At 42.3% G+C, this 22171-nt stretch overlaps 1 protein-coding gene across 1 annotated transcript in view; it reads right to left on the bottom strand.

The window, feature by feature from the left end:
• Positions 1 to 1004: 1004 nt before the first annotated feature.
• EEPD1 (endonuclease/exonuclease/phosphatase family domain containing 1) overlaps positions 1005 to 22171 on the bottom strand; it is an 85334-nt gene continuing 64167 nt past the window's right edge. The window contains exons 3-7 of the mRNA XM_048839213.2: positions 16752 to 16862; positions 10663 to 10797; positions 9059 to 9191; positions 1960 to 2154; positions 1005 to 1709 (exon numbers count right to left, since the gene is read on the bottom strand). Coding sequence (XP_048695170.1) covers positions 1510 to 1709; positions 1960 to 2154; positions 9059 to 9191; positions 10663 to 10797; positions 16752 to 16862 — 774 coding nt within the window. The 3' untranslated portion in view covers positions 1005 to 1509. The remainder of the gene's footprint in view (positions 1710 to 1959; positions 2155 to 9058; positions 9192 to 10662; positions 10798 to 16751; positions 16863 to 22171) is intronic.

The following is a 22171-nucleotide window of genomic DNA, read 5'->3' on the forward strand; positions in this document are numbered from 1 at the left end:
ATAATTACTTTGAGAATTGTGCATATGTGCAAATGTAGTGCTTGGCTCCAGCCACTGGATTGACAGCCTGTTGACTGAAGTCCTCTCGCCACAAGACAGGCAAGGGAAACAAAATTTTCCCCAAACTGCCGCACACTTCACACAGGCATACCATGTTCAAGAAAGGATTGTCCAGATAATCATTTCCCTACCACTGTGGTGGCCTCGGGCATTGGTGCACCTCAGTCCCTCCTGTTCTCTGCCTGTGGCCCATAACAGTCCAGTCTCCAGTGGGCTGTAATACTTTGGTCTAATTTCAGTTGTTGGGTTTAGTGTGCAGGTGCTGAGTGATATTAGTGGCCTGTGATATATAGGTCAGACTAGATGAGCTTGTGATTTCTTCTGGCCTTAAACTTCACGACTCTAGGACTGTATTCCCTCAGCTTTCAGGACAGAACAAAAATAGGGCTTGCCTACCTGGTATGGTAGTGCATATCAGTGGGGCGTGAACTCTAATGTGCACCAAAGTGTCGCATACTCATGGCCTGTGTAGACCCTGCTGGGGTGCACTAGAAGTTCCCTCGTGCACGTTAACTTAGTCCTGGCTGATGATGTTGGTTAGCATTAGAATTCACACCCCACTGATGTGCACCACTGCACTGTGCAGACAGCAGTTTGTTAAAAATGCTAACTCATGGATAAATACTATGGACTAGATTGTCTCCAAGACCACCGCAAATTCTCTGCTCAGCCATACCAGGGTTACTCAGATTACAGCTCCATCTGCAGGGTGGGAAGCAGGGGCTGCTTCTCTAATATTTCACCCTGTGAGCAAGGAGGCAGAGAGGAGTAGCAGCCTTGGCTCTGCTCACTCACTGACAGCTTGAGTAGCTGGCTGGGTGCACGGGGGGAGTTAGCTGGAGTCTGAAAAAGGATGAAGTAAATTACTCTCCACCTTCGGGAGCAATGGGAGAACTGGGGAATACGTTTGCCTCTCTGAGATCAAAAGACTCAAACTAGCCCTATATAATCCTCAGGTCAGATCATGTATTGGTCAGAAAGAAATGTTCCATCATGACAGTTTTTGCACGTGTTAAACTATACTCGACAAATCACTGACAGTTTCCAAGGCATGTCTCTTGTCTCTTTTTATGGTCTCCATTATTGCTTCACTTTACAAGGAATCAATTAAAAACATCAACAACAACAAAAGCCCTGTTCTGCTGGGTTTTAACAGAGATAATGTGCTGTAGTAAAAGTGCATTTTATTTTCTGTATGATTCTCCTCCAAGTCTCCAGGTGCGTATGCGTCCACTGCATCTGTAAAAAGTTACAAATCGCTCTGCGGCAGTGAGATCTCCTACAACACCCAGGAGGGGCACTGGAGGCGTGGGGGTAGGTGCAGTAGGGGAGAGACATCATCAGAAGCAGAGGCTGATGCTCTTTAAATGGGGGAGGAGGCAGTTCTGCTTCACAGTTGAGCCTCAAGCAATGGGATCTTCTGACTGGGCCCTGCCACGCCCTAGTTCATCATCGTTCATGTTTAATGTGTGAGTCACTGCGTTCCACGGTCACCCCGTTTCCATTTCGGGTCACCTCTTTTCTGTTCCAGTCCTTTTCCATGTAAAATTCAGCTAATACAGGGCAGTGTTCTGAAGCCACTCCTCCCCAGGACCAGTTATCAGGGATCCATATATTTGTAAGGCCTTCTCTCACAACAGCCCAGTGACCTGCATGAAGAACAATTGCAGAGAAAAAGATTAGTACGGAAAGGGGCCAGAGGAAAGAGGCTTAATCCATATAAGACCAAGGGCCCAATTCTGCAAACATTTATGCACATGAGGAATCTCATTCCGACTGACATCAATGGGACTGATGATGAGATAACACTATCCACGGGTGAGTCAAGATGCCAGCCTAGAAGGGGTCATATAAAGAATGTGTTTTCAAACATTGTTCCCGCTGGTAGAGAAATTTTACCTGTGAAGATCTTTTTCAAGCTTCGACTGATCCAGATGTTATCCAGCGACTTAGATCCCTGAGGATTCTTTGTGCTGATGTTTGTAAATGTATTTGCAGGGACTAGGTGATGGAACTTTTCTTTTCTCAAAAGATCGAGGTCAGTGCTGTCTGGGGCTTGGTTAAAATCGCCTAAGATGATCAAATCTTTTTCTCCTAGAAAAATTAAAAGGACAAGAAAAGAATGGAGGAAAAAAATCAGTGATTAAATATGGGATGTGGGAAAAGATACAACCACTGAGTAGCGATACTGAATTTACTTTGCATAGGGCTGTTTGTTTTTTGAACATGACATGATATGGTTAAAAATCTTCTATTGTGAACGAACACATTAGCTTACCTATCTTACTAATAGCCACTCAGGTTACTACAATTGTAACCAAAAAAAGAATCTGGAAATCCAATATACATTGCACAATTTATGCTGCTTGTTTCCTTTTTGAATTTCCCTCATCACAACTATGTCTGGGGAACTATCCATTTGTACACGACAGACTGACCCTACCACCAAGTGGTGGTAAGTCTGGTCTTGTATATCTTAGGCGTTGTAAAAGGTGGGAGGGTTTTGTTTGCTTGTTTGTTGTTTTGTTTTAAACAAGATCTACATTTTGGGCCAAATATGCTCTGCTGCTGTCCTTTTACAGTTTTGCTACTAAGACATTTTTGTGAAAATCTAAGAAGGGTGTGTCTTCCTCAAGGATGGATTAGTGCCAGAAAAACACAAGAATGCAGGACCCTCATTCTAAAGTTGTAGATTTAAGAAATCTAAAAAAACCACCAGGTCTAGCAGCCTGTGAGCCTGATGGCAGAAGCAGCAGTCATGGCCCCTTCCAATTCACAATCCAGGACTCTATACACCTATAGAAGAAATGAAACTTGTATTTATTTGCCTATGTGATTAAATTGATTTTGTGGAACTTTGAGATGCCTCAGAGTTTGTCTAAGGTTGAGACTTTGAAAGGAACTAAGGATGTTACGCACTCAACTTCTTTAGGCTTCTTTAACAATCTCACCTTAAATATATGTGGAAAATTGTCTAGATTCCAAATATTTTATTTTTAAACCTCATCCCCATTCCTGAAATATCCTGCTGCTTTGACACCAGTGTAGCTCCAAGGCTACCAATGAAGATATCCTTGATGTATGCTAGTGTAAGAAGAGAATCAGTCTTTAGATATTTGTGTCTCTTTCATCCCTTGATAAAAGATTCTTCTGGTACCTAACTCAGACCACTCCCAGGGTTGTGGTGATGACCTCAATGATGCTGGTGTCCAACCAAAGAAGTCATTGCATTATGACCTGATAAATTACTATGAATAAACTTCTAAAAAAGGACACAGATGTGCTAAAATAGCCTAAAATTTGACCTCAGAAAATCTGATGGAGAATATCGTATGGATTATAAGTATCTGGGTGTTTGAGAATGAGTTTATTTCAAATATATGCTGTTGATGTACCATCCTACAGTTACTGTCACAGACCAGATCAGCTAGGTCCAGATACTGGCCTGCTCCCTAACTTCACAGCTAGGCAACCAGTGAGCCCACTGTACTGCCTTGGGATTGACAGAGTGTCCACAGCCCCGACTGGCTGCTGGTTTAGCAACCTTGCTTATAAGCCTGGTTCCCACAGCAGATCAGCAACTACTCAATGTGCACCATGTCTGCAGCTGTGCTTGACCTTGTTCCGGCCCCTGCTGCCCTCTGGCTTACTGCTCTGATTGATCCTCTGGTTCTGGATTCGGCTTCAGTCTCTCTGGTACTGGTCCTTGGCTTGCCTCTGGCTTACAAACTGTGGTTTACCCTCAGGCTCTGGCATTTGGCTTCTGTGCCTCCAGTACTGACCCTTGGCTTGTTTCCTGGACTGTGCTCACCCTAGATCCAGCTCTAACCAGTAGGCTGAACTCTCCCCTAGGTCTGAAGGTCCCTGGTCTAACTGGTTACAATTATGTTCTGTTGCTGTAGAGGCAGTCAGCCAGCAGAGGGAGCTTAAGTTAAACAACAAACACTGTTCATCTCTTCCCTGCTATCTTTTTACTTACTGGACCAACTTCTGTTGGTGAGACAAGAATTTGACAAGCTCTCTCACCAACAGATGTTGGTCCAGTATAAGATACTGCCTCCCTGACCTTGTCTCTCTAATATCCTGGGACTGACACAGCTACAACTACACTGCATTCATCTTTTTGCTTATGCTTTAGAAGGGGAAAAAATACCCCGCTGCAAAACCGAGCTGCCCCATAAGAAACAAAGGGTGGCAGGACCAACCTTTACTGATTAAAAATAATGAAGCAGAGAAACCACCATTATTTTCAGTCTTCTGAGAGTATCACAAACCACATGATATTTAGTAATTACTCTGCAGAGTGTTTGTGACGGTGGCTCCCCCTTTTAAAAGAAACAATCATGCTATTTTCAGCTCCATTAGAATTACGAGGAAAATCAATGCCTGCCTGATGGATAAGGTCAGAATCACTCTGGAAGTAATTCGTTTACTTGCGTGCTTCTAACGCATTACTACAAATAGAAAACACCGTTTAAACAGCTTATAAACAAATTCTTGAAGGCGTCCTTTTAAAAGGTATTATTCCCACCTTGCAGCCTATATCCAATCTGGTCGGGTACCACTTTTCATGCACTAAGTTGCACAGGATGGTATCCATCAGTCCTGAGTTTTGCATGTTTATCTCACAACCAACTAAGATCCCAGTCTTGGTAAGAGCAGGGAAATGAATCAGATCTCATTGGGTCATGATGTTACAATGTTGCAGTGAAGTGGGTGGCAGAGCACGGTAATTACCTCTAATTGCTGGACCATCCTTCCCCTTTTAGAAAGGAAGAACTGAGCCATCAAAAGCATCTCTCTCCAGCCTCAGATTAGGTCTACAATTGCTCTTGGACAAGGATATCAAAAATTGCTGAAATAGCTAAAAGAATCCACGTGGAGATGCAGCCTTTGGCCAAAGTAACTGGCCAAGAAAACTAATGCAATCACAACATCCCAGCTGGAAACTAGACTGAAAAGGAGCACAAGGATCCCAGAGGCACATTGCTGCAACTTTCCTAACCACTCTCTTCAAGAAAAGAAGTTTTGAGACTAAGCCGTAATTAGCAAGATTGCTAATGTCAAGGGATGGTTTCCTGAGCAAAAGCAGCTGAGAGAACCTAGTACATTTTTTTCTACCCAAAAGGAGGTATTAGTAATCTTCATAAAAAATTGACTCCAAACAGCCCCTCACTGGCCCAGTTTTCACCATTTGTGAGTAACAAAGGTCCTCTCACAAGTCAGAGCTTTGCGCTTCCAGAATCTCAGCTGGCAAGATCAGGTGGCACTCAGCTTTGAGATGATGGCATGCTTGTCCAGTCTTGTGGGTTCTTATGTTACCATAGCCAGAATCATCCAGATCAAAGTGATCTTAATTAAACAGATGGGAAAATCTTCAGAGTGAGAAAGATTCCACTATGTTCTATTTCCAAACAGAGACAAAGCATATTCACTAAGTCAGAGGTGGGCAAACTATGGCCTGCAGGCCATATCCGGCCCGTGAGACCGTCCTTGCCTGGCCCTTGAGCTCCTGGCCATGGAGGCTAGCCCCCGGCCCCTCCCCCGCAGCCTAAGCTCGCCCTGCAGACAGCGCAGCTGGCTCCATCCGGGCAGCGGGGCTGCAAGGTCCTGCTGCTCTGAGCGGCATGATAAGGGGACAGGGGCAGCTGGGGGGGGGGGGGTGTTGGATAAGGGGTAGGGAGTTGCGGGGGGGGGGCAGTCAGGGGACAGGGATCGGGGGCGGATGGATGGGGCAGAGGTTCGAGGGGGAGTGGTCAGGGGTTAGGGAACAGGGGGCGTTGGATAGGGCCTGGGAGTCCCGGGAGGGCCTGTCAGGGGGCAGAGGTGTGGCTACGGGTCGGGAGGGCAGTCAGGGGACAGGGAGCAGGGGGGTTGGATAGCAGGTGGGGTCCTGGGGGGGGGCGGATTGGGGCAGGAGGTCCTGGGAGCGGGCAGTCAAGGAGTGGGGGTGGTTGGATGGGTCGGGGGTTCTGAGGGAGGCAGTCAGGGGGCGGGAAGAGGGAGGGGGCGACAGGGGGCGGGGGCCAGGCTGTTTGGGGGGCACAGCCTTCCCTACCCGGCCCTCCATACAGTTTCGCACCCCGATATAGTCCTCGGGCCAAAAAGCGTGCCCACCCCTGCTCTAAGTTGTACACTACTCGGAACAGTTTCTCTGATCTGTACTTGGTTGACTTTATGGCAGTGGAGAACAATACTTTCTTAGCCTACCCAACAGCCACAGTATTGAAATGCAAAAAACCTCTGTACGTTGCAGATTCTGGGCAAGACGACGCTTATCAATGGTCTACTCCCCTCCTCAATCTCTTTATTTGATCATCTGTATACCAAAGTGATTAGTGAAGGCATGTCTAGATCCCTTGGAATGATAGTCAAAGAAAGGTAAATCACCATCTCCTACTAGGTAATGAGCAGTGTTGAACGCTGTTTTCTCTCAGAGAATTATGAAGCCCTCATTTCCTTCCAGCAGTCTCACAGGGCCTGATCCAAAGTCCACGTAACTCAATGGTAAGCTTTCCATTGACCTCAATGGGCTTTGGATCAGTCCCATAGCAATGAAATAGAATTTCCATCATGTGCTGCGGTAAGACCTGACCTACTGTTGAAGGAAGTGATGGCATAATCATGAGAAGGGCATGACACAGAGCAGGGAACCTATGAGGAGGCTCCAAAAAGAAGGACCCTCCCAGAACCTCAAAGATCTGTCTAAACTGGGCACTCAATACATGGACAGCCTGTGGGGGCTTGGCCAGCCAGGGGGAGGAGGAGTTACTGGACCTGGAGCCTGACTGACATATTAGGACAACCAGCTGCTAGCCCAGGATGGCTTGAATATGGGTGGGATCACACAGACTTGTGCATTGAACACAGACAGGCACAATGTTTGAGAGGAAAAAAAGGGAGTTGGCTGCATGGGGTCAGCTCCTAGCAGCTGTAGGAGAGACAGCCTCTCAATCGCTCCCGGAGGGAAGAGCATTAAGAATCCAGGGCTCACTGGCCTAAGACCACAGGGCCACTGATGAGGGAGGCACAAGGAGACTCTATTGCTCTTGAGGACCCAGGGTGCTCCATGAGGGAGCTATGCTTAATAACTAGTTTCCTCCAATGTACAGGTGCCACTTCCCGTGTGCAAGAAAACAAACCTGCCATTTGTTCACAAAAGGAGTCTGAAAGCAGAAAAGGTTTCCTTAAAGTTCCACTTTACTTCATTTTAATTCATAAACTAAGTGACACACTTGAGTATCCCGGTGAAATTCTGTCTTTACTATCCACATATTATGGCCTAATTAAGGAAGAAAATTGAGCACATGCATAACTTTAAGTACATGAGTTATCTCATTGACTTCAGTGGGACTGAACACTGTTCGTTTGGAGAAGATACATAGTAGTCTTCACACAAGACGAAGAGTCTGAATTCCTGCTTTAGGTGAAAAACTGAACACAACCCAACAGTACCATGCCTCTGTAAAGTTCCAAACCACAAGGACCATTGGTCTGACACAGCATGGCCATTCTTATATTAAACCCTGGTTAAAATAAATGAAAACAGAACTAAAATGAAACTCTAAAGATGTAAACCTAAATTCAGACCCAGAGTAAGTGGGTGCAACTCTATTGGCTTCTATAAACCTGCATCCCCTTATGCCAGGTCTGAATTTGGCCCATATGGGTTACATAAATGATCCATTTTTTAAAAGAATCCTTTCAAATTTCAAGTTATGTGAACAAATACTTAACACAGTACGACTTAAAAACAGCCTTGACTGACATCTTGCAGCTCAAAGGAAAAGAAGAGAGTGTGCATAAAAACTGCCCACACCTCTCCTGGAATAGGAGATTGGTATAGATTCTGAACTTTTCAAGCAGCTGACCTTGCCAAACTGGGCCAAACTGAAAATCATCACATACCTAACTTTGACAGGTTTCAGAGTAGCAGCCGTGTTAGTCTGTATTTGCAAAAAGAAAAGGAGTACTTGTGGCACCTTAGAGACTAACCAATTTATTTGAGCATAAGCTTTCGTGAGCTACAGGTCACTTCATCGGATGTATCTTATGCTTATGCTCAGATAAATTGGTTAGTCTCTAAGGTGCCACAAGTATTCCATACCTAACTTTGTAACTGTTTGGTCTTTGTTAAACAGCAAACAACATGCTCACTTTTCCTATCCCTATGAAGGGCCCTAATATCAAAAATCATAAGTACTGGAAAATCACTGCTTAGCCTCATAAGAAACTGTTTGAGCCCAACCTACAAGTACCCGGACAGGAAGCAGGCAGGTTGTCAGAAGTGGGACAGAGTCAAGCTTCCCTTTATTAAATTACATATTCAGTGCCAAAATCTACTCTGATTTACATGCTGTCAGTTGAATTACTCTGAATTTACAACAATTTATAACAAAGTAGGATTTGGCTTTCTTCTTCTTTTTAAATATGCATCAAATGATTTGAAAGATGCACTGTTTTTTTTCCAAATAGTTACAAAAATACTCTGAAGTTAATACATACACTCAATTTCTGCATGAAAAATCACTAGTCCTGATTCTGATCTCACATAAGCCCCATTTCAGCAAAGCACGTTAGCATGTGTTTAACTTTAAGCATGTGAGTATTCCATTGACATCAGTAGAGCTTTGCTGAACTGGGGTTTTACACTGGTGTACAATCAGGAGTAATTCTATATAAATCAGTGGCAAACCAGTGCAAAGTGAATCAGGCCCCATGTTAATTACTGTTAATTGTTCAGGATCAACAATGTGCCCAGCACAGTAAGATAGTCCTGGTACCAAGGAGCTTATGCCTTAGAAGTCAGACAAAAAACAGAGAAAAACACACTGAGAAACTCATGGGATGGAAATAGCTTAGAACTTTTAACCTGAAATAGGGATGGTGAGAATATAAAGTTGTTGTGGGTGTTTGTGGACCTTAGTTTTAGATTAGTTGTATTAAACAAGCTGACCTATGCCCATATCTTTGGAGAAAAATAATGTCATAGTCATACCTTTCAGTGTTTCTTGCAGAGTCTGTGCAAAGGTTGCTAATTTGTGGCTATCATGATTCTTCTCTGTATTCTCTCCTGCTGAGGGTGCAAGGGCCAGATGAAGGTTAACCAGTGTTAGATCATTCATTCCAACCTGAAAAGGAGCAAACAACATAACAAAGACAGGTTCAGGATAGTTCACAAAGGCATAAGCTTTTCATGCTGTCACTCACACCTAGAGCACACCTATTTAGCATTTGGGACTGGTCACCAGGATGAGGGTGTGATTTATTTTTTTGTTTTCTTTGAAAAGTCCAGGGCAGACATTCTGCAGCTCTAGCTGCAATATAGTTCTATCCTTTCAGGCCTGGGGAAGCAAGCAGCTTTTCATAAGCAATAAGCTCCTTTACTTTGTGTACCAACACAACACACGTTACTACTGAAAATACACATAACACCAACTTTGTTCAGTTATTACACATATTAATTATCCCATATTGTGACCAGTACTAAAATGTCACGGAGACCAAACAGGGAACACAACTCCTTGATGAAAACTGTTCACTGGTCTCTTTGCCCAGCGCACACATACTTAGCAGCTGGTACTCAGATCAGCATCTGGTGTGTGTAAAAAGCAAGCAGCAGTATCCCTAACTTTGACCTTTTTTGTACATACTAGAAATCAATTCAAATATTATCAAAGGCATCATAGTCACAAACCATGATCCCTCTGTAGCCCAGTTTATTTTATGTGAAGGCAGGTGCATCAAATTGACACTTGGTCTCCTTTGTTCACACACATACAGGCACACAGGCAAGTACCCCATTTCAGACAGACAACGCTTCTAGAGTTTGTTGACATGCCTAAAGGGGCTGTCCCAGTGAAAGAGCTTACAAACTTTGTGAGGTCTCACTGGTGGAACTGAGTTTACATTTCTCCACCAAGGGAAAGATATGAGCATGTCCTGCCCCCTGAAGGCATCGGGGAGCTCAGCCTGCAGATCTCAAGGCTACTGGAGCCCCTGTGCTTCCGCATTGCTTCCCATCCTCCTCCCAGAGTTTATGGCATAATTGTACTGGTCCTGTGGTCATTTCTATTGGACCTGCCCCACCCTCAAAGGAGTTCATTTGGTGAAGGTGGAACAAGATTAGCATGGATTTATACCAACAGTTCCCATGGAGTTTAAAGGGGACAATGCCACATATAGAGGCCCCACCCCATACCTTCCCTTCCTACCATGCATAGCCTGTGGTGTGGGAATGGAAGTGCTCCCCCTGGGTTGATAAAGAGGTGGAGCATAGCAGAGAGTCAGCATGCCCTATTCTACACCATCGTCCATGCTGCTGAGATCTGCTGATTGTTGTTTACCCCCTGTCCATGAGAGCAGAAGGGCCTTCACTCTCACTTCTTCAGTACAGAGGGATAAGGCCTGCTAATGCCTTATCGCAGTCAGAGTACAGCCAAGCTGCTTTGCTTATGATATAACAGGTCACTGTATTGGCCTCCATTAAAGGCCAGGCAACTTTTAGTCATTAGAAAGGAAATGTTGCTCCTTTAGATTTTCTATCTAAAACGTTTTTACAGAAGCATAATTAAAAAGGCAAACTCAACACGATGCCACCACCTTGAAATGTGCAAGGTAAGGGGGAGGGTAGGCGCGTTTCCCATTGCCATTAGTGTGGGCGCTCTCCTGGGAGGACGCATCCTTCAGCTCGATGCCAGCCGTCGTGTCCCAGAGGAAGCCAGAATATTCGACACCCTACAATTAAAAAGGGAAAAAGCTGGTAACAAAAGCTGAAACGTGACACCGTTCCCGTCATCATTCCACGACTCGCACAAAGGGCTACACTCAGCCCAACGCAGCTGGAGCATATCACTCCCACCAGCGTCTAGGGTCCAAGGTCAGTAGTATCCTCAACGGTGGCGGAAGCTGTTCAGAAAACATGAGACACATGGCAATGTGGGGCAACTTGTGCTGATTTAGCATCCAGTGGAGGCACAGAATGAGTTTAATTTACCACACATGCCAGGCGAGGAGGAGGAGGAGGAAGAGCAAAGCTACAAACAGTAGAATGTGAGAGTAAAACAGCTCCTCTACCCATTCACTTGAATTTATGCCCACAACACCCTAAAAGAATGCTCCATGGCCAAATTCAGCCCAGATGTGGCAAGGCACTTCAGCCACAACTTCCACTGACCTCAACGAAAACTGCTTGCACCAAGCGCTCAATTTACACAGCTTTGCACTACTTACAGCTACTTTATATCTGTCTTCTGGACAACTGAGGCCTATGTAACTTACAGCACTGCTAAATTTAGTCAACAGTCTCTGAATTTAATAAACCTCCTCAACTATTCCACTGGTAAAATGGCTGCATGCGGTATGGTCTGGTGCAGTGTAAGATGCATCCTTTCAAAGGGTATAGTATGGGCTACTCTGAGATCGGTTCTCTGGGTATCCTAGGAAATTACTCTGATTTAGATATAATATCTCCAGGAGCTCTTGCTGGGGTCACTAATGTCTGTCTGCCTTTCTTGCTCTTGCTCTCTCTCACACACACCCCTCTGCCTCTACTTGACCTTTTTTAAACACCTCCCTCCAGATGAATCATAGCTAAAGCCAGTAGTAGAAATGGCTTTCCATTCCCTGCTGCAATAAAAAAGCAGCATCCACTGTGCTGTATTTCCATAGGCTTTGTAAGACGACATTAGGATGAACTCAAATTCTTTGCTAGCTCAGTTAAAGACTGCATAAAACTTTAAAATAGTACCACAACTATTTCATCTGGCACAAGACTATTGTACCATATAAATAAGTAATATGAGGACGGAAAAAACAGCTCTCCCCTGTTCTCTCCATTCCCTGGCTCCAGACTACCTCATTACACTCACAGCCAGAAATCAACATTTGGAGGGGCTGAGAAACCAAATGCAAGGAACGGTGCCTCTGTCAAATGAAAGGGTTGTGTGGGAGCATGGGTCTCCCCATCCACCATCTTGTATTATTGATCACTGTAAAATGTCTTGGATGCAGTTTGTGCTAAAGATACCACACAACGTATGGCTAGGCTATGGTATTGTATTGTGTGTGCTGACTGCTCAAATCTGACTATGCTCCTGAGCCACTAAATAAGCTAAGACATAGGCTGTATGTCTTGGCATAGCTAGTGGCTCAGTAGCATAGTCAGATTTGCTTCTTGATAAAGCACATCACAGCAGAAGTCAGCGGACACAGTTTTTACTCCTAGTTTGGGCATAGACTTCCTCTGTGATTTGTGCAGGTCATTTAACTTCTCTGTACCTGTGAAACAGGCTTCCTCATGGTTATTCATCAGTCACTCAGTTAAAACTCCCATTGACTTCAGTAGGAGTTTGGCACAAGTAAAAGCAGAGAAAAGACTTCTGGACTGGGTCCAGGAATACAGAAAGACAGTGAATATGTAATTTTTTGAAAGTGTAACGGGGGGAACTTTACACCACTTCTATATTTCGTATTCAATTGGTCTAATTTTTAAGATGTTACAATAGATCCCAACGCCGCAAAGGGGATCAGTATCCCATCATAGAGATGGGAGTCCTATCAAAGCTAATGGGATTCTGTGCAGGAGCAAGGACCCTGCTTGTAGGTCCCTTAGGATGGAGGCTCTAGAGTATAATTCTTAGAAATTGTAAACTGACCTAACTAATCCACTCTGAGCTAGATTTTAATGGTTCATAACACCAGTAAAAGTCAGAGACCTCCTTGACTCAATCACCAACTGCACTTTATCCTACACATTATTAATTATAATTATTATAATTAGTGCCAGGAGTTCAGGGTTCTATTGTGCTAGATCCACAGACACATAGTCAGAGGCTGGGGAGAAAGAGTAATTATTCCTTTCCCCACCGCCCCATTTTACAGAAAGGGAGCTGAGGCACATAGAGTAAGTCGCCTTCACCTGGCTAATGTCACAAAGGAAGTCTCACAAAACTGGGAAACAGAGTAACAGCCGTGTTAGTCTGTATTCGCAAAAAGAAAAGGAGTACTTGTGGCACCTTAGAGACTAACCAATTTATCTGAGCATGAGCTTTCGTGAGCTACAGCTCACTTCATCGGATGCATACCGTGGAAACTGCAGCAGACTTTATATACACACAGAGATCATAAAACAATACCTCCTCCCACCCCACTGTCCTGCTGGTAATAGCTTATCTAAAGTGATCATCAAGTTGGGCCATTTCCAGCACAAATCCAGGTTTTCTCACCCTCCACCCCCCCCGCCCCCACAAACTCACTCTCCTGCTGGTAATAGGCTATTACCAGCAGGAGAGTGAGTTTGTGTGTGGGGGGGTGGAGGGTGAGAAAACCTGGATTTGTGCTGGAAATGGCCCAACTTGATGATCACTTTAGATAAGCTATTACCAGCAGGACAGTGGGGTGGGAGGAGGTATTGTTTTATGATCTCTGTGTGTATATAAAGTCTGCTGCAGTTTCCACGGTATGCATCCGATGAAGTGAGCTGTAGCTCACGAAAGCTCATGCTCAGATAAATTGGTTAGTCTCTAAGGTGCCACAAGTACTCCTTTTCTTTTTGCGAAAACTGGGAAATGAACCCAGTTGTCCTGAGTCACAGCAGAGTATATTAACAAGACCATGCTTTCTCTCAGGTGCAGCTAAATGGTGTTCTTAAAACAGCAAATGAATGCTTGCATAACTCTGGTTTCCTATACCCCAGCCATCAAATGCTGTGGTGAATCTAGTAACAGAGAGTAGAAATGGCATTTTCCAACCAAGGATTAAAAATGCCTTGAAATAGATTAGCTCATTGTGCACCCAATGAGGTACTGTCACGTATTCACATTAAAACTTAAACAGTAAGGCTGTCAATTTATTGCAATTTATTAATTAATCACAGTTTGAATTGCGGTGTTAAACAATAGATTACGAATTGAAACTTATTAAATATTTTTGGATGTTCTTCTACATTTTCAAATATATTGATTTCAGTTACAACACAAAACAAAGTGTACACTGCTCACTTTATATTATTTTGATTACAAATATTTCACTGTAAAAATGATAAAAAAAGAAATAGTATTTTTAATTCACCTCAGACAAGCACTGAAGTGTAATCTCTTTATTGTGAAAGTGCAATTTACAAATCTAGATTTTTTTTGCTTACATAACTGCACTCAAAAACAAAACAATGTAAAACTTTACAGCCTACAAGTCCACTCAGTCCTACTTCTTCTTCAGCCAATCTCTAAGACAAACAAGTTTGTTTACATTTACAGGAGATAATGCTGCCCACCTCTTATTTATGTCAACTCAAAATGAGAACAGGCATTCACATGGTACTTTTATAGCCGGCATTGCAAGTTATTTATGTGCCAGATATGCTTAACAGTCATATGCCCCTTCATGCTTCAGCCACCATTCCAGAGGACATGCTTCTACACTGATGATACTCGTTAAAAAAATAATGCGTTAATTAAATTCGTGACTGAACTCCTTGGAGGAGAATTGTATGTCTCCTGCTCTGTTTTACCTGCATTCTGCCATATATTTCATGTTATAGCAGTCTCGGATGATGACCCAGCACATGTTCGTTTTAAGAACACTTTCACTGCAGATTTGACAAAACACAAAGAAGGTACCGATGTGAGATTTCTAAGGATAGCTACAGCACTCGACCCCAGTCTGAGAGGGATGAGGTGCGGAGCATGCTTTCAGAAGTCTTAGAAGAGCAACACTACGAAGTGGAAACTACAGACCCCGAACCACCAAAAAAGAAAATCAACTTTCTGCTGGTGGCATCTGACTCAGATGATGAAAATGAACATGCGTCGGTCTGCACTATTTTGAATCGTTATTGAGCAGAACCCATCATCAGCATGGACACGTCCTCTGGAACGGTGGTTGAAGCATGAAGGGACATATGAATCTTTACCGCATTTGGCAGACACATATCTTGTGACATTGGCTACAACAGTGCCATGCAGAGGCCTGGTCTCACTTTCAGGTTACATTGTAAACAAGAAGCAGGGAGCATTATCGCCTGAAAATGTAAACAAACTTGCTTGTCTGAGCAATTGGCTAAACAAGAAGTAGGACTGAGTGGACTTGTAGGCTCTAAAGTTTAACATTGTTTTATTTTTGAATGCAGGTTTTTTTTGTACATAATTCTACATTTGTAAGTTCAACTTTCATTCTAGAGATTTCACTACAGTACTTGTATGAGGTGATTTGAAAAATACAATTTCTTTTTTTTTTACAGTGCAAATATTTGTAATAAAAAATAAATGTAAAGTGAGCACTTTACAGTTTGTATTCTATGTTGTAACTGAAATCAATATACTTGAAAATGCAGAAAACATCCAAATATATTTAAATAAATGGTATTCTATTATTAACAGTGTGATTAATCACGATTAATTTTGAAATTGCTTGACAGCCCTACTAAAAAGTATTCAAATCATCAATGTGTTTCCAGTGATTGCTAGAATACATTTCTTATGATGCTTGTGTGGCTTTTCGATTAGTCCCAGTAGCTGTACCTAATTTGTAAAGGAAATGCTTTTTTTCCTTTAGCTTCCACTTCAAAACCATGACAGCACCCAACAACTGTCACAACAAGCCATGAACAAACTTGAATAGTAACATGATTCATATGTGGAGGAGAAAAATGAAGCTGTGGGTTCTTTTTTCAGTACTGTGATGAGGTATTTAATGGGACACAACCGTTACCATCTGTTTCATAAAAACAATACCCAGAATAGACTGAAAATAATCCCCTTGCACAACCACAAACAATTCATTTCCTTCCATGGGGACATGTCTCATCTTCATGACATAAGGTGTGCAGAATACCCAACTATACAATTATAAGTGCCATGCAAATTACCATATTTAATAACAACAGACCAGATCCTGGCATGCTGAAGAGTACTTTATCCTCAGGTAGTCTCACTGGAATAAGACAGCTACTCGAAGAGTAAGGCACTACTTATCCTCTGGAAGGCTGGCAGAATCTAGCTCAGTGTAAATATATTTTGTATATTGTCAACAGCGGTGGGTGCCAATAAATAATTGTTCATTACATTACAGGATAAATACATTGCTACAATATACACTCTTAATATAGGAAGTGCTGCAGTAAAAGTAACACTGCAGTACTGTGTTTATTTTTTAATAGTGCCCACAGTGTACTTTAAATATATGCAAGATACAGTTGATGGGACATAGAAGGTAAGCTACTTTTCCAGATGACAAAAGAGCACTGAAGAGAGTCCCTGTGAGATCTTAATTTGCAAACTAAGAAAACTGGAAACATTACCAACTTCCAGCCAACATTTTATCATGGAACAAGGTTAGCTGACTAGCAGACTAGTACTTGGGAAGTACGTCAGTGTGTCAGCATGCAGAATGCAGGACTATTTTCTTATCCTATTGTGTGGCCTTTGCCACACACTCTTCTTTTTTAAATATATATTTTTTCCTTGCTTCCTGGCTACACAGAAAGAAAAAAATCACTCTTTGAAAAATCAGTAACAAAAGTAAAATCAAATACCACAAGAAGAGTCAGCTCAAAATAGAAGAGAATTGCAAACCTTGCCCCCCACCCCTGCCGAAAAAAAAATTGCTGAATGCTTTGGCCCAAATTAAAAATATGTCCTTGGCTACAGCAAAAGAAAATGAAGTAAAAGGTCAAGCTTTGGGGATTAATGTACCTTATGTAGCTCGCCTGAAGGTTTCTCGGAAACAACACCCTTCCAGCATCCTCTAGGGCCCTTCCATTTGCGGATATTTGGCAGAGTCGGCTGGTTCAACTCCATACAAAACTGCAAAGAAAAAGAAAAAGCTTTGTAGAGAGTTTTTTTTTTCCTCATACAAGAGTAAAGCAGTATTAATAATAGACATAGTGGAGATGACAGATTATAACCTCTACTGAAATATTAAACACACACCACCTATGGATGTAAGGCCAGCTCCTCAGCTGGTGTAAAACTACCTTGACTTAAATGGAGTGATGTCAATTTATACCAGCTCTGGATCTGGCCCCTGGATTTTGATCCAGCAACAGCTTGAACAAGACGTGGAAAGGAAGGCTTGTTAACATAGAGAGAACAAGCGCACGTCACTAGTACATAACAGAAACTCTGAAACGTTAACCTCGGCGACAGTTTGCATAAAAGGAACACCGAGCCAAATTCTGCACTAACTTGCACTAAGGATGAATTTGCACCAAGGATGAATTTGTCTAAATGAGTTTTTCAATAATTTAAATCATAAAACAAAACCACTGCTGGCGATAAGAGTTCTTATTATAAATCTAAACAAGGAATTCACCTATCTTTATGCTGCAAGGGTCTGGAACAGCAGGTCAGAATCTGACAATATTAAATAAAAAATAAAATATCCATTATTCAAAAGAGCACCTGCATTCAACTAGTACAAAGATTTTGGTTCCACTAAATTGAACTGACAATGCTACAATTTAAGTGTGCTCAAATGAAGTGGATGGAGCAAAAGATCACACGGTTCTTCCTCAAAAGGACCGATACATTTGGGATGTTATCAGAGGGATTTGAAAACTTGCTCTGAATCAGCTGATCTTGACTTGTGCTCCTTTTCCAGTAGAGGAGGCACACAAACGCTGAAATTCTCTCAGCTTGCTTGCTTTAGGTCATCTTTGTGCTCAAGTGAGGAGGGGATTTCTCAATTCATGCTGTCCTGCCCACAAAATCCAATATCAAAGTACATTAGGCTTCACTTTTTACAATATGAATATACAGATAAGTGCTTGGTCTACATGAAAAAACCCCTCATCCCTTATCCATTCTCTAATTTAAATTAGATCTGTGATAAATACATTTTGAGAGAGTCCTTTAGATGGGCAAGAAACATTAATACAAAATTCTTGATCAAAAGGATGCCTTGGGCTCATAAAAATAAATTCCTTATAAAAAGAGCAATAGGACAGAATTTGTTTTTCTTCTATAGCACCTTTCAGAATCCAGATTTCCCGAAGTTATAGTAAACCAGGATTATTAAATTTGGAAGGGAAGTCAAGGGGGTCAGCAGTGGAATACTCCATCCAACACACTATACTAGGATGTGTTTCATTTTCTGAACCCATGGATGCATACTGAGCATAACCTTGAATATTCTCAGTAATAGTGATTGTGTAACTACCCTTGACAGCTTGCTCCTTTGCAAGTTTTCCTAATATTTAACCTAAGCTGTCATTACTGCAGATGCAAATATTCAATTTTTGTTCCTGTTGACCAACAAGAATAACCGATCCGTATAAAGAGCTAAAAGTGACAACATGGTAATTATGTTTATTAATACAACACCGTTATTCACACTTTGGTGACTCATACACAGGCCTCAGAACCTGTCTCACAGGATGCCAGGGTTAACTTCCATTCTTATCAGAAACAGACAGAGAGGGACTTTGGTTTATCTTCTCCAAAGAACCGCATCTCTAATGCCGTACAACCTGCCTAAAACAGCACTGCAGTATCAGCACGGGGAACGAGGCTGAGCCCACGGCTTGTTTGAGGTGAAGAAAGACCTTCGGTCTCAGAAAAGGGTGTGCTACCCACCAAGCCATATGGAAACCACAAATGACCAAGAAAAAAAAGCTTGGGGTTTTTATAAAGTAGTGTGCAGATTATGTTATCTGTTGTTAGCACGTGCTTCCACTTTGGAAGGATCCTTAAATTTCAGACACAAAATCATAATGCAGGCTGAAAAGGAAAAAAAAATATTTCAAGAGACTTCTGCTGGAAGCCCATTAACACAGCACAACACACTTCCAGGTAGTATTTAGTGTGAACTTTAAAAAGGTGCTCGAAGCAATTAGCTGTCCAGTTTGTTAAATTCCCATAGAGGCTTTGGGACCAAAAGGGCACTACAGTAAATGTAAACAGCAACATACTTTACTAAAGCAATGCTGACCTTGCTTCCACTTTAAAAAAAAAAAAAGGTAGGGAATAAATTTTTTTTTTTAAAGATGCCTTTGCATATGCATTTTTCTATAGTTTTTTTAAAGTTGCTTGATGGATAATAGTTTTAATAGTTTTATTTTTGGGGGGGAGGAAAGCAGGGCAGTGAGGGGGAAACAGGTGGCTAATCTCTAGAGATGTGTTTTCTGAAGTGTAGAGATAATTGTAAAACGGTAGCAAATCAATACATTTAGAAGTAGGGGCACAGGAAATACATATTAAACCTATATCATCAAGTGCCAGTGATTCCAGATATTTTAAGAAGACCACATTAGCAGAGGCAGAGCTGATTTTATTTCTGCGGGGTTGAGAGATATGGGGAGAGACACTTGAAGTCCATGAAGTCCGAGGGCTGCGAAGGCTTGTTGTGGTTCTGGTATCTGAAAAGGAGAGCTTGACCAATCAATTAAATGTTTTACCATGTTAGGCAAGGACACAGGATGTGCTATGCATGAACAAACCATCAAATTCGATATCCTGCCTCCTGCAGCAGCCAGTACTGTGCTGTGTGCTTCAGAGGAAAGTAAACAAGAGAGACCTAAAATATGCTTTGTTAATTGTGCAATTCTGTCTATGGAAAATAATTCTCTTCCTGATGCTTCTGGCAATCAGCTTCCACCCTGAAACACGAGATTTTTATTTCAGATAGGCTTAAAGATTTAGAAGATACAACAAAGAGGAAGGATGAACATAGTTTCATAAGGCCATCCAGAGATAACTCTCTCCTAATTCAGTCTCTAATTTATCCTTCCCCAGATTTCTTCCTCCATTTCCCCTTCCCTTCCTCTCCTTCTGTTGCTACATTTCCTGTTGCCCCTGGAGCCACTATCAAGCTAAACTTAATAGTGGCTCCAGCTTAAACTTTGTGTTCAAATCCTATTCACTTCTCAACTGTTCTCATTCAGGAGTAGAGTTTAAATCTGCTCCCAACAAGAATACCTAATCAGAGCAAGACATTTGTAGTTCTCATCTGAGCTACCTTGGAATCCAAGAAAAAAGAATGATGTGAAGGATACAGGTAGGGCTAGTGTGCCACAACTGAGCCTGTGATCTAGACAATTGGGAGGAGAGAAGGTGGTTTAAGGTTCTCCCTTTCTTGAATATTTTTGTTCACACCTTCAGTTACAAGTGTCCTGATTTGACATTGATTCTCCAGGGGAATAGAACATGAGGTTGCTAGAAAACTTTTGTGATGAGGAAAAAAGAGGTAGGGTTTTCTTTTGCTTTTTTGTCCAACTGGTCAGCTAGATAAATGGCCAAACATTATGGGCCTCAGTGATTCTCCATTGCCCTACACCTTGTGCAGTCATTTACACTCGTGCAAAGTAAGTATAAAGTGGATGTAAAATGCAACCAAATCAGAATTCTCCATTCCCGTATGCAGACTGACAGCATTTTACATTCGTTTTGCCTAGGCACAAGACACTGTACAAGATGCGGGCACAGGAGCAGCATACCTTTGAATGTCATCTTGCTTATTCTATAACCAAACCGTACACCTGCTGGATGAAAGGAATGGGCCTCGTGGCTAAAGTACTGATGGGGACTCAACACATCTGGATTAAATTTCTCTCTACATATTGAAACCTGGACAAGTTACTTTCTCCCTATGCATATCAATTTCCGCTCCGTAAAACGGGATTAATATCACAATGTTTGGGTGGATAAATACATGAGTGTTTGGGAGGTACTCACATATGGCATTGATGGGAACCATACAAACATGTATATAATTAGGAATCATTTGCTGAAGTATTGTGTTTTATAAATGGCTATTCAATTAGTCCTTTTCAGGGAGACTTTATTAATGATCATTTAATGGTTTTTTACTAATATTTAAATATTGATATTGCATAAAGGAAGATAAAACTTGGAGACATTCTTTGGGCCCAACTAACAACCAATTATTAGCTATTTACAAAAGAGAGCGGAAAACCACATGAAATCAGTTTCTAATCACAGACACATAAATAGGTATGTTTTGGAAAAAAGCTTTCTACCTTTCATTCTTGATTTAGTTGTATAACGAGATTAAAGTGAAATACCAACAGCCTTGTGGGCTACAGGAGCTGAGTTATACAAGTTCAGAGAAAAATGCAAGAATGAAAGAAAGTTTAAAGAACAAATATGATGAAAGCGAGATCACCACCAAAAACAAAACCTTATGTGAACTTTGACTCTGCCTCATTTTGCCTTTCTACCTGCTTTGCCATGTCAGTTTGATCCTCCTATTCTCTGCTCTTTAGTTTGAATTGGGTCTGTAGCTTTGGATAGGCTTCTTATGTCTGCTTCTTTATTTATTTCTCCTAATACTAAATAACTAATAATACTTAGCCCTCAAATAGTTCTTGTCATCTTCAAAGTACTTCATAAACATTAACTAATTCATGCACCAAAGAACCCTTTCACAGACTGTGGAACTGAGACAGAGCAGTTCCGCACTAGACATTCAGCTGGGCCTCTAACCAGTCTTGTCTTGTGAATTTCCAGACTTCACCCACTCCACATACCCATCCTCACTTTGAACCTGTGAATACCTGCGAGCGCACTTTAACAACTATAACAACTGTGACCACAGAAGTGTTAAGAATTTGCATCTGCAAAACCCACTTGTCTTGGATGCAAATTGTAATATTAGCATGTACACAGCTATTTGAATTGTTCAAGTGAGCATGCATGTGTTTGGGGAGAAGTGGAAGCCAGGGCCTAAAATTAGGCCCCGAGGCGCAGCTCCACAAAGGTACATAAGCGCCTCACCCCCAGACCTAGACGCACTATGAGTCACACAATTCCCATTTAGATGTTGCCTAACCCTGTAGGTCCCTAAACTCACTTGGGACCTAGATATTTACAGTAACAGTTCTCCAGGTGCCTAAGTTTTTGCTTCTGGGCATGTGTACTGCTACCTGCCCCTAGGTGTCCAGAAGCATATCTCCTGCCTAAGCCCCAAGGTGATCCATGAACCAGGGGAAAATAGGTATTTGGCTGCCTTTCTTGCCCGCAGGGCCCACCCAGTAGGTGAGCTCAGAGGCAGCCTACCAGATTGGGTCTCATTCAAAACCTGGCAGGAGGAGGAGGTGATGGCACCCACCTTAAAACTTTTAGTCCAGTGGCTAGAGTGCTCACCTGGGATGTGG

This window comes from Caretta caretta, chromosome 2, assembly GCF_965140235.1.
Source record: "Caretta caretta isolate rCarCar2 chromosome 2, rCarCar1.hap1, whole genome shotgun sequence".
NCBI lineage: Eukaryota > Metazoa > Chordata > Testudines > Cheloniidae > Caretta > Caretta caretta.